The following is a 13,485-nucleotide window of genomic DNA, read 5'->3' as shown; positions in this document are numbered from 1 at the left end:
CATATATATTACGAATTGTAATTCGTAACATATCATACAAAATGGGGGATGGACATCCACAAATTAATACCATATGAAACGTAACATATCATCGAAATTGGAGCGTCTCGGATTTACATACAGAAAAAATACGAAATGCTCTGAGACCAGGTTGGTGTTTTGTATGGTTGTTAAAAGGATGACTAGGAGATCCTAGCTAGCACTTGGGGTTGCTCCAAACATTTTTCTGAACCTGCTTTCATTGGCCTTGCCTTGGGTTTGCTTGTTTCCGTTGAATATTTTTCTGTCATGTTGTCTGTTCTCAGCGCTGTAAGACAGTCCCTTACACAACATGGAGAAGCAATATCACTGTAATAAACATGTAGTGTTGTTATTAGGATTATTCACTTGCACACTAGGTGTAATAATTGAAGTAAATCTCTTTTATACAAACACAGATGGCGTTGTCTTTGTTTGAAGTTTCTGCCATCTCATTCCCTACTGAAGCATGTGACGCCACGATGCTCTACAATGACTTTGTTGACCCCGTTTCCCTCGGGTCATCTTTTAACTGGGGCGGCAGGTAACCTAGCGGGTTAAGAGAGTTGGGCCAGTAGCCCGAAACGTCGCTGGTTCGAATCCCCGAGCAGACTAAAATGGAAATCTGTCGATGTGCCCTTGAGTAAGGCAGTTAACCCCTAACTGTTCCTGTAAGTCGGTCTGGATAAGAGCATCTGCTAAATTACTCAAATGTAAACGTTAAATCAGGATTATACCTCTAGGGCCATTCGTTCCAATGAGACTGGTTTGGATTTCTCCCTGAACAATATGGCTGACATTTTCACCCCATTCTGGATCTTTGAGGGTTCAAAAATGTAATAATATATTTTTTAAATGACATCGCACGCAGAGAGGGAGAGACGCACGCAGAGAGGGAGAGACGCACGAAGAGGGGGAGAGAGACAGACACACACACACACACACACACAGAGAGACAGACACACACACAGAGACATTTTAGGCAGAAGCCTAACTTTGAAAGTGTCCTTTTAACAAACAAGCCAGTTAGGACAGAACTTTGTTCAGACAAGAACCTGTTTCCTGTGTTTGGTAAGTGTTCTTCAGAACCTGTTTCCTGTGTTTGGTAAGTGTTCTTCAGAACCTGTTTCGTCCTGTGTTTGGTAAGTTCTTCAGAACCTGTTTCGTCCTATGTTCTTCAGAAGCCCAGGTAAAATGTCTCGTGGAGTAATCGAGACCCACGGCTGTTGACGTCTGAACCCGCTAAGTGACTGACTGGGTAGCTACATATGACCAGAACGTACAGATGTTATATGTGTCTGAAAAGGAATTGAATGTATTGTAAGCCTCAGCACTGATGATCTGTAATGATGTGTGTTTAACCGGGCTGTCCTCCGTCTCCACGTGTTCCCTCCACAGGACGCTATGCTGACCTGCAGCTGGAGTTCTCGTCTGCGGTCCGGAACAGCGCCGAGCAGAAGGAGCTCATCCTCAAACTGGAACACGACCTGAGCAGCATCCAGACCATGTCCTCCCTGTCACGCCCTGATGCTGAGGTTAGTCGTTCACCTCCATGACCTTTCACCTCCATGACCCTGCGACATCATCACCAGCCTGGTGTTAGTCTCCCCATCACTGGGATGCACATAGGTCCCTATTCAGACGAGAGAAGTTGACTTAAGTCCGAATCGGGTCCTGAACCCCAAATGACCCCATGTCTAATCTGTTCTTATTAGTGTAAAGAATTTAAATGCGCTTTAAATAAAGATTGATTTCATGTTTTCTCCACCAGGGGTCTGACCTGACTAGCATGATTGACAGCATCCCTGAGCCAATCAGAGAGGCCACTGCCATGTTTACAGGTATGTCGTAGGAGCTGTGTGTGTGTGTCTAACAGTGGCGGGTGTGTCTATAACAGTGGCGGGTGTGTCTATAACAGTGGCGGGTGTGTCTATAACAGTGGCGGGTGTGTCTATAACGGTGCCGGGTGTGTCTATAACAGTGCTGTGTCCCCCCCCCCCCCCCCAGGTGTGGCCCCCCAGGGGGAGCTGCCTCAAGGCCAGATGGACTCTCTCCTCTCCATAATCTCCAGCCAGAGAGAGAGGTTCCGCTCACGCAACCAGGAGCTGGAGGCTGTGAGTCCCACTCATATATATGTATACACACACACACTGACTTTCCACCCTCTTTCTTAACCCCCTTCTCTCTCTGTGTCCTCCAGGAGAGTCGTTCCGTGCAGGTGACCATGCAGGCCCTGCAGAGTGAGCTGGACAGCCTGCGTGCCGACAACATCAAGCTCTACGAGAAGATCAAGTTCCTCCAGAGCTACCCTGGCAGGGTGAGTAGGTTTCTCCAGAGCTACCCCGGCAGAGTGAGTAGGTTTCTCCAGAGCTACCCTGGCAGGGTGAGTAGGTTCCTCCAGAGCTACCCAGGCAGAGTGAGTAGGTTCCTCCAGAGCTACCCCGGCAGGGTGAGTAGGTTCCTCCAGAGCTACCCCGGCAGGGTGAGTAGGTTCCTCCAGAGCTACCCTGGCAGGGTGAGTAGGTTCCTCCAGAGCTACCCTGGCAGGGTGAGTAGGTTCCTCCAGAGCTACCCTGGCAGGGTGAGTAGGTTCCTCCAGAGCTACCCTGGCAGGGTGAGTAGGTTCCTCCAGAGCTACCCTGGCAGGGTGAGTAGTTTCCTCCAGAGCTACCCTGGCAGGGTGAGTAGGTTCCTCCAGAGCTACCCTGGCAGGGTGAGTAGGTTCCTCCAGAGCTACCCTGGCAGGGTGAGTAGGTTCCTCCAGAGCTACCCTGGCAGGGTGAGTAGGTTCCTCCAGAGCTACCCTGGCAGGGTGAGTAGGTTCCTCCAGAGCTACCCTGGCAGGGTGAGTAGGTTCCTCCAGAGCTACCCTGGCAGGGTGAGTAGGTTCCTCCAGAGCTACCCTGGCAGGGTGAGTATCTGGCCAGCCACCCATCACTTCAGAAGAGCAGGGGTGTATTCATTAGTCGCAGATCATAGCAAAAATATTTGGCCTATTGTTAAACGTTTTGCTTCGGAAATCGTTTACCTTTATCTCTAGGACACCAAATGGGGAGGGAGCTACCTGATTCTGTGCAATAGAAACTGGTTTTTGTTGCAAAACGTTTTTGCAACAGACTAAACATTTTGCTGCGGTCTGCAACGAATGACCTCTCTGTTGTAGTGTTGTTTTCTTTTGACTGACTTCCTGACTGACTGATCTGTCTCCCCCTACAGGCTGGACTGACTTCCTGACTGACTGTCCGTCTGTCTCCCCCTACAGGCTGGACTGACTTCCTGACTGACTGTCTGTCTCCCCCTACAGGCTGGACTGACTTCCTGACTGACTGATCTGTCTCCCCCTACAGGCTGGAGGCAGTGATGACACGGTTACGGTGCGTTACTCCTCCCAGTATGAGGAGAGACTGGACCCCTTCGCCTCCTTCAGCAAGAGGGTGAGGACAACCACACACACTTTAGGCAGATTGTGTATTGGGCAGTATGCGTTGATGTGTTTTGGGCAGTGTGTGTTGATGTGTATTGGGCAGTAGGTGGTGATGTGTATTGGGCAGTGTGTATTGGGCAGTGTGTGTTGATGTGTATTGGGCAGTATGTGGTGATGTGTATTGGGCAGTAGGTGGTGATGTGTATTGGGCAGTATGTGGTGATGTGTATTGGGCAGTATGTGGTGATGTGTATTGGGCAGTAGGTGGTGATGTGTATTGGGCAGTAGGTGGTGATGTGTATTGGGCAGTAGGTGGTGATGTGTATTGGGCAGTAGGTGGTGATGTGTATTGGGCAGTAGGTGGTGATGTGTATTGGGCAGTATGCGGTGATGTGTATTGGGCAGTATGCGTTGATGTGATGTGTATTGGGCAGTATGCGTTGATGTGATGTGTATTGGGCAGTAGGTGGTGACGTGTATTGGGCAGTAGGTGGTGATGTGTATTGGGCAGTAGGTGGTGATGTGTATTGGGCAGTATGCGTTGATGTGTATTGGGCAGTAGGTGTTGTTGTGTATTGGGCAGTAGGTGTTGTTGTGTATTGGGCAGTATGTGGTGATGTGTATTGGGCAGTAGGTGGTGATGTGTTTTGGGCAGTGGGTGGTGATGTGTATTGGGCAGTGTGTGGTGATGTGTATTGGGCAGTGTGTGTTGATGTGTATTGGGCAGTATGTGTTGATGTGTATTGGGCAGTATGTGTTGATGTGTATTGGGCAGTAGGTGGTGATGTGTATTGGGCAGTAGGTGGTGATGTGTATTGGGCAGTAGGTGGTGATGTGTATTGGGCAGTAGGTGGTGATGTGTATTGGGCAGTAGGTGGTGATGTGTATTGGGCAGTAGGTGGTGATGTGTATTGGGCAGTAGGTGGTGATGTGTATTGGGCAGTAGGTGGTGATGTGTATTGGGCAGTAGGTGGTGATGTGTATTGGGCAGTAGGTGGTGATGTGTATTGGGCAGTGTGTGGTGATGTGTATTGGGCAGTAGGTGGTGATGTGTATTGGGCAGTAGGTGGTGATGTGTATTGGGCAGTAGGTGGTGATGTGTATTGGGCAGTATGTGGTGATGTGTATTGGGCAGTATGTGGTGATGTGTATTGGGCAGTGTGTGGTGATGTGTATTGGGCAGTGTGTGTTGATGTGTATTGGGCAGTAGGTGTTGATGTGTATTGGGCAGTAGGTGGTGATGTGTATTGGGCAGTAGGTGGTGATGTGTATTGGGCAGTAGGTGGTGATGTGTATTGGGCAGTAGGTGGTGATGTGTATTGGGCAGTGGGTGGTGATGTGTATTGGGCAGTGTGTATTGGGCAGTAGGTGGTGATGTGTATTGGGCAGTGGGTGGTGATGTGTATTGGGCAGTAGGTGGTGATGTGTATTGGGCAGTAGGTGGTGATGTGTATTGGGCAGTGTGTATTGGGCAGTAGGTGGTGATGTGTATTGGGCAGTAGGTGGTGATGTGTATTGGGCAGTGTGTGTTGATGTGTATTGGGCAGTAGGTGGTGATGTGTATTGGGCAGTAGGTGGTGATGTGTATTGGGCAGTAGGTGGTGATGTGTATTGGGCAGTGTGTGGTGATGTGTATTGGGCAGTAGGTGGTGATGTGTATTGGGCAGTGTGTGTTGATGTGTATTGGGCAGTGTGTGTTGATGTGTATTGGGCAGTGTGTATTGGGCAGTAGGTGGTGATGTGTATTGGGCAGTAGGTGGTGATGTGTATTGGGCAGTGTGTATTGGGCAGTAGGTGGTGATGTGTATTGGGCAGTAGGTGGTGATGTGTATTGGGCAGTGTGTATTGGGCAGTAGGTGGTGATGTGTATTGGGCAGTAGGTGGTGATGTGTATTGGGCAGTAGGTGGTGATGTGTATTGGGCAGTAGGTGGTGATGTGTATTGGGCAGTAGGTGGTGATGTGTATTGGGCAGTAGGTGGTGATGTGTATTGGGCAGTATGTGTTGATGTGTATTGGGCAGTAGGTGGTGATGTGTATTGGGCAGTAGGTGGTGATGTGTATTGGGCAGTAGGTGGTGATGTGTATTGGGCAGTAGGTGGTGATGTGTATTGGGCAGTAGGTGGTGATGTGTATTGGGCAGTAGGTGGTGATGTGTATTGGGCAGTAGGTGGTGATGTGTATTGGGCAGTAGGTGGTGATGTGTATTGGGCAGTGTGTGTTGTTGTTGTTGAGACTCATCATGTGTGTTTACAGGAACGCCAGCGCAGATACCTGAGCCTCAGCCCCTGGGACAAGGTTACACTCAGCCTGGTGAGTCTCTCACACACTCTCTCTCACACACACACACACACACACACACACACACACACACACACACACACACACAAAGGGGCTGTATGTATATATGTGTATATATATATACAGTATGTATGTACATTATTGTACTGCTCTAGGGATATCATTTACTATTATGTACTGATTTTTACCTTACATTTGTTTATTTTTTATGCGATGCGTACTGCAGAGAACACCAGAAGAAGAGTGATCATTTAATTACCACAGTGAATTATTCTAATGTTTGTTTATGCATCAATTAATCCCAAAAGGGATGGGTTGCCAACTGGCGTTCATTCGTTCACAGATAGATATGTTTGAACAAACGGTAGTAATTCACCCATGTGTTTTAGGGTCGTGGTATTCTCTCCAACAAGATGGCCAGAACCATTGCTTTCTTTTACACCCTCTTCCTGCATTGCCTGGTCTTCCTGGTATGTAACCTTTCACCTCCCACCACCGCAGTGCCCATTGGCTATTCAGAGATGTCAGTGCTGATGTCATAATGTGTGTTTGTCTGTGTTCTCAGGTGCTGTATAAGACTGCCTGGAGTGAGAGCATCGGTCGAGACTGCTCGGCCTTCTGTGCTAAGAAGTGAGTACTTCATTCTGTCTTCCTCCCCGCGAGCAGAACAGCGGTGTCAGTTAGGCTTGCCTTTCATTCTATCCATCTCTTCTTCTTTCAATCCCCTCCCCTCTTGTCTGTCTGCCAGGTACTCGGATCACCTACATCGTTTCCAGGACCACACATACTATACGATCATGTATTCACACAGGACCAACACATACTATGACGATGCATGTACTCACACCTACACCTAGCAGTTTACCCTAACACAGACCCCACTACCGAATGTTGATAGCCGCTGTCATGCTCTGATCCAGCACACTGAGCTCAGAGACGGACTAACCCTGTCCTGAACACAGATCTCTGGCAGACAGTGATCCGTAAAGACCAGCTACAGTCATCGCATAAGGAGTTCCTTACAGTATTCAGACTGTATGATGACACACACAGACCCACGCACACACACGCACATGTTTGATGACAAACCAAGGGGGAAGTGTGAGTCAGAGGTCCGACAAGCCTTAATGAACACCATTGAGTATTTTACAGCACTGGCTCAACTACAGTAATAATTTATTTTGTTTGTGTTTTAATCAGAGGAGACCCCTCTTACTCCAACTCTTCCTGACTTCGTAGCTGGCACTCCCGGTCCACCTGGTCCCCTTGGACCCCCAGGTACAACTTAATTTCTGTGTGTATAGTGTCTGTGTGTGTGTGTGTGTGTGTGTGTGTATGTGTTGATTGTGTGTGTATGTGTGTGCAGGTGTTGGTTGTGTGTGTGTGTGTGTGTGTGTGTGTGTGTGTGTGTGTGTGTGTGTGTCTGCGTGTGCGTGCATGTGTGCGTGTGTGTGCGTGTGTGTGTTTTGCTCCAAGAATCAGGACTGATTCTTGATAGTATGAACATGAATATTTTCTGGAACTGTTTCTGTGACATCACAGGTCCCCCTGGACCAATCGGACCAGCAGGAGTTTCCGGTCTCTCAGGGCGAGACGTGAGTACAAATAGTCTAGTATAATGTCAGAGATGTTACTATGGTGACGGTCAGGTCAACATTACATAGCAGAGATGTTACTATGGTCAAGGTCAGGTCAACATTACATAGCAAGATGTTACTATGGTCAAGGTCAGGTCAACATTACATAGTAAGAGATGTTTACTATGGTTTAAGGTCAGGTCAACATTACATAGTAGAGATGTTACTATGGTCAGGTCAGGTCAACATTACATAGTAAAGATGTTACTATGTTAAGGTCAGGTCACATTACTAGTAAGATTTACTATGGTCGGTCATGTCAACATTACATAGCAGAGATGTTACTATGGTTAAGGTCAGGTCAACATACTAGCAAGAGATGTTTAGTATGGTCAAGGTCAGGTCAACATTAATAGTAGAGATGTTACTATGGTTAAGGCTCAGGTCAACATTACATAGCAGAGATGTTACTATGGTCAAGGTCAGGTCAACATTACATAGCAGAGATGTTACTATGGTTAGGTCAGGTCAACATTACATAGTAGAGATGTTCTATGGTCAAGGTCAGGTCACATTACATATAGAATGTTACTATGGTCAAGGTCAGGTCAACATTACATAGCAAGGATGTTACTAACTATGGTTAAGGTCAGGTCAACATTACATAGCAAGATTTTACTATGGTCAAGGTCAGGTCAACATTACATAGTAGAGATGTTACTATGGTTAGAGGTCAGGTCAACATTACATAGCAAGAGATGTTTACTATGGTTAAGGTCAGGTCAACATTACATAGTAAGATGTTACTATGGTCAGGTCAGGTCAACATTACATAGCAGAGATGTTACTATGGTCAAGGTCAGGTCACATTACAGTAGAGATGTTCTATGGTAAGGTCAGGTCAACATTACATAGCATAGATGTTACTATGGTCAAGGTCAGGTCAACATTACATAGCAGAGATGTTACTATGGTCAAGGTCAGGTCAACATTACATGCAGAGATGTTACTATTGGTCAAGGTCAGGTCAACATTACATATAGAGATGTTACTATGGTCAAGGTCAGGTCACATTACATAGTAGAGATGTTACTATGGTTAAGGTCAGGTCAACATTACATAGTAGAGATGTTACTATGGTCAAGGTCAGGTCAACATTACATAGCAGAGATGTTACTATGGTTAAGGTGGTCAACATTACATAGTAAGAATGTTACTATGGTCAGGTCAGGTCAACATTACATAGCAGAGATTTACTATGGTTAAGGTCAGGTCAACATTACATAGTAGAGATGTTACTATGGTTAAGGTCAGGTCAACATTACATAGCAGAGATGTTACTATGGTTAAGGTCAGGTCAACATTACATAGCAGAGATGTTACTATGGTCAAGGTCAGGTCAACATTACATAGTGAGATGTTACTATGGTCAAGGTCAGTCAACATTACATGTAAAGATGTTACATGGTTAAGGTCAGGTCAACATTACATAGCAGAGATGTTAGTATGGTCAAGGTCAGGTCAACATTACATAGTAGAGATGTTACTATGGTTAAGGTCAGGTCACATTACATCTAGATGTTATATGGTCAAGGTCAGGTCAACATTACATAGCAGAGATGTTACTATGGTCAAGGTCAGGTCAACATTACATAGCAGAGATGTTACTATGTCAAGGTCAGGTCAACATTACATAGCGAGATGTTACTATGGTCAAGGTCAGGTCAACATTACATAGCAGAGATGTTACTATGGTCAAGGTCAGGTCAACATTACATAGCAGAGATGTTACTATGGTCAAGGTCAGGTCAACATTACATAGCAGAGATGTTACCTATGGTCAAGGTCAGGTCAACATTACATAGCAAGATGTTACTATGTTAAGTCAGGTCAACATTACATAGCAGAGATGTTACTATGGTCAAGGTCAAGGTCAACATTACATAGCAGAGATGTTACTATGGTCAAGGTCAGGGTCAACATTACATAGCAGAGATGTTACTATGGTCAAGGTCAGGGTGACATTACATAGCAGAGATGTTACTATGGTCAAGGTCAGGGTCAACATTACATAGCAGAGATGTTACTATGGTCATAGCACTTACATAGCGATCTATGGTCAGGTCAGGCAGTGTGAGCCTGGCTATGTGAGGGAGGTGTCTGAAATGTCGCTCTGTTTGTGTGTTGCAGGCAGAGGGAGGGCGTCCAAGGCAACACTGGGAATCCGGTCCTAAAGGAGACGCAGGGAGAGGGTGAGGAAAAATGTTACCCCCTATGTGTTCTCATAACGAAAACACTGGACTGCTTTGTAATTCATTCCTATTAACGGTTCAGAGGTCTATTTCCACAGTGTCTTTGTTCCATTATGCACAAGACATCTGTTTGATCAGGAGGTAGACAGGCACTCTTAAAGACCTGCTGTTCAAATACTAAGGTATCCTCCCAAATGGAACCCTGTCCCCTACAGAGTGGCACTATTTTTAATCAGGCGCTGGTCAACATTAGTGGACTATATAGGGAATAGTCTGCAATTTAGGACTCAGCCATACAGTCTGTGCTGCTGTGCTGACCATAATTAATCAGCCTACGGCCCTGGTCAGAGCTCACTGATCACACAGTAAGTCTCAGTCGCCATAATTAATCACCTACGGCCCTGGTCGAGCTCACTGATCACAACAGTAGTCTCAGTCACCATAATTAATCAGCCTACGGCCCTGGTCAGAGCTCACTGATCCAACAGTAAAGTCTCAGTCAGCCATAATTAATCAGCCTACGGCCTGGTCAGAGCTCACTGATCACAACAGTAGTCTCATGCCATAATTAATCGCCTACAGCCCTGGTCAGAGCTCACTGATCACAACAGTAGTCTCATTCAGCCATAATTAATCAGCCTACGGCCCTGGTCAGAGCTCACTGATCACAACAGTAAAGTCTCAGTCAGCCATAATTAATCAGCCTACAGCCCTGGTCAGAGCTCACTGATCACAACAGTAAAGTCTCAGTCAGCCATAATTAATCAGCCTACAGCCCTGGTCAGAGCTCATTGATCACAACAGTAGTCTCATTCAGCCATAATTAATCAGCCTACGGCCCTGGTCGAGCTCACTGATCACAAACAGTAAAGTCTCAGTCAGCCATAATTAATCAGCCTACAGCCCTGGTCAGAGCTCATTGATCACAACAGTATCTCATTCAGCCATAATTAATCAGCCTACGCCCTGGTCAGAGCTCACTGATCACAACATAAAGTCTCAGTCAGCCATAATTAATCAGCCTACGGCCCTGGTCAGAGCTCACTGATCACAACAGTAGTCTCATTCAGCCATAATTAATCAGCCTACGGCCCTGGTCAGAGCTCACTGATCACAACAGTAGTCTCATTCACCATAATTAATCAGCCTACAGCCCTGGTTAGAGCTCACTGATCACAACAGTAAAGTCTCAGTCAGCCATAATTAATCAGCCTACGGCCCTGGTCAGAGCTCACTGATCACAACAGTAAAGTCTCAGTCAGCCATAATTAATCAGCCTACGGCCCTGGTCAGAGCTCACTGATCACAACAGTAAAGTCTCAGTCAGCCATAATTAATCAGCCTAGGGCCCTGGTCAGAGCTCGCTGATCACAACAGTAAAGTCTCAGTCAGCCATAATTAATCAGCCCAGCCCTGGTCAGAGCTCACTGATCACAACAGTAAAGTCTCATTCAGCCATAATTAATCAGCCTACGGCCCTGGTCAGACTCACTGATCACAACAGTAGTCTCAGTCAGCCTAATAATCAGCCTACGGCCCTGGTCAGAGCTCACTGATCAACACAGTAGTCTCAGTCAGCCATAATTAATCAGCCTACGGCCCTGGTCAGAGCTCACTGATCACAACAGTAGTCTCAGTCAGCCTATTAAATCAGCCTACAGCCCTGGTCAGAGCTCACTGATCACAACAGTAAAGTCTCAGTCAGCCATAATTAATCAGCCTACAGCCCTGGTCAGAGCTCACTGATCACAACAATAAGTCTCAGTCAGCCTGATCCCCTTCATCTACTGTGATTAAAGAATAGAGGGTCAACCCATACGTGACCAGGTAGACCCTTGCTGAGAACATCAAACAGACCGCTCAGGTGTGACACTGTCTGCTTGACCAGTAGACCCGTTGCTGAGAACATCAAACAGACCGTTCAGGTGTGATACTGTCTGCTTGCCAGGTAGACCCGTTGCTGAGAACATCAAACAGACCGCTCAGGTGTGATACTGTCTGCTTGACCAGGTAGACCCGTTGCTGAGAACATCAAACAGACCGCTCAGGTGTGATACTGTCTGCTTGACCAGTAGACCCTTGCTGAAACATCAAACAGACCGCTCAGGTGTGATACTGTCTGCTTGACCAGGTAGACCCGTTGCTGAGAACATCAAACAGACCGCTCAGGTATGATCACTGTCTGCTTGACCAGGTAACCCGTTGCTGAAACATCAACACGACCGCTCAGGTGTTGATACTGTCTGCTTGACCAGGTAGACCCGTTGCTAAGAACATCAAACAGACCGCTCAGTGTGATACTGCTGCTTGACCAGGTAGACCCGTTGCTGAGAACATCAAACAGACCGCTCAGGTGTGATACTGTCTGCTTGACCAGGTAACCCGTTGCTGAGAACATCAAACAGACCGCTCAGGTGTGATACTGTCTGCTTGACCAGGTAGACCCGTTGCTGAGAACATCAAACAGACCGCTCAGGTGTGACACTGTCTGCTTGACCAGGTAGACCCGTTGCTGAGAACATCAAACAGACCGCTCAGGTGTGATACTGTCTGCTTGACCAGGTAGACCCGTTGCTGAGAACATCAAACAGACCGCTCAGGTGTGACACTGTCTGCTTGACCAGGTAGACCCGTTGCTGAAGAACATCAAACAGACCGCTCAGGTGTGACACTGTCTGCTTGACCAGGTAGACCCGTTGCTGAAACATCAAACAGACCCCAGGTGTGATACTGTCTGCTTGACCAGGTAGACCCGTTGCTGAGAACATCAAACAGACCGCTCAGGTTGATACTGTCTGCTTGACCAGGTAGACCCGTTTGAGAACATCAAACAGACCGCTCAGGTGTGACACTGTCTGCTTGACCAGGTAGACCCGTTGCTGAGAACATCAAACAGACCGCTCAGGTGTGATACTGTCTGCTTGACCAGGTAGACCCGTTGCTGAGAACATCAAACAGACCGCTCATGTGATACTGTCTGCTTGACCAGGTAGACCCGTTGCTGAGAACATCAAACAGACCGCTCAGGTTGTGCACTGTCTGCTTGACCAGGTAGACCCGTTGCTAGAACATCAAACGACCGCTCAGGTGTGATACTGTCTGCTTGACCAGGTAGACCCTTTGCTGAGACATCAAACAGACCGCTCAGGTGTGATACTGTCTGCTTGACCAGGTAGACCCGTTGCTGAAACATCAACAGACCGCTCAGGTGTGATACTGTCTGCTTGACCAGGTAGACCCGTTGCTGAGAACATCAAACAGACCGCTCAGGTGTGATACTGTCTGCTTGACCAGGTAGACCCGTTGCTGAGAACATCAACACGACCGCTCAGGTGTGAACTGTCTGCTTGACCAGGTAGACCCGTTGCTGAGAACATCAAACAGACCGCTCAGGTGTGATACTGTCTGCTTGACCAGGTAGACCCGTTGCTGAGAACATCAAACAGACCGCTCAGGTGTGATACTGTCTGCTTGACCAGGTAGACCCTTTGCTGAGAACATCAAACAGACCGCTCAGGTGTGATACTGTCTGCTTGACCAGGTAGACCCGTTGCTGAGAACATCAACCAGACCGCTCAGGTATGATACTGTCTGCTTGACCGTAGACCCGTTGCTGAGAACATCAAACAGACCGCTCAGGTGTGACACTGTCTCTTGACCAGGTAGACCCGTTGCTGAGAACATCAAACAACCGCTCAGTGTGACACTGTCTGCTTGACCAGTAGACCCTTGCTGAAACATCAAACAGACCGCTCAGGTGTGACACTGTCTGCTTGACCAGGTAGACCCGTTGCTGAGAACATCAAACAGACCGCTCAGGTGTGACACTGTCTGCTTGACCAGGTAGACCCGTTGCTGAAACATCAACAGACCGCTCAGGTGTATACTGTCTGCTTGACCAGGTAGACCCGTTGC

General features: G+C 47.3%; 1 protein-coding gene across 1 annotated transcript in view; it reads left to right on the top strand.

Moving 5' to 3' along the window:
• Positions 1 to 1,188: 1,188 nt before the first annotated feature.
• cux1b (cut-like homeobox 1b) overlaps positions 1,189 to 13,485 on the top strand; it is a 17,546-nt gene continuing 5,249 nt past the window's right edge. The window contains exons 1-10 of the mRNA XM_038962137.1: positions 1,189 to 1,207; positions 1,417 to 1,553; positions 1,790 to 1,859; positions 2,026 to 2,132; positions 2,219 to 2,929; positions 3,366 to 3,452; positions 5,697 to 5,753; positions 6,131 to 6,211; positions 6,307 to 6,371; positions 6,490 to 6,512. Of these exons, the coding sequence (XP_038818065.1) occupies positions 1,189 to 1,207; positions 1,417 to 1,553; positions 1,790 to 1,859; positions 2,026 to 2,132; positions 2,219 to 2,929; positions 3,366 to 3,452; positions 5,697 to 5,753; positions 6,131 to 6,211; positions 6,307 to 6,371; positions 6,490 to 6,512 (1,357 nt within the window). The remainder of the gene's footprint in view (positions 1,208 to 1,416; positions 1,554 to 1,789; positions 1,860 to 2,025; positions 2,133 to 2,218; positions 2,930 to 3,365; positions 3,453 to 5,696; positions 5,754 to 6,130; positions 6,212 to 6,306; positions 6,372 to 6,489; positions 6,513 to 13,485) is intronic.

Source organism: Salvelinus namaycush, chromosome 23, assembly GCF_016432855.1.
Source record: "Salvelinus namaycush isolate Seneca chromosome 23, SaNama_1.0, whole genome shotgun sequence".
Lineage (NCBI taxonomy): Eukaryota > Metazoa > Chordata > Actinopteri > Salmoniformes > Salmonidae > Salvelinus > Salvelinus namaycush.
Note: the sequence above shows the minus strand (reverse complement) of the source record. Positions and strands in the feature narration are given on the sequence as shown.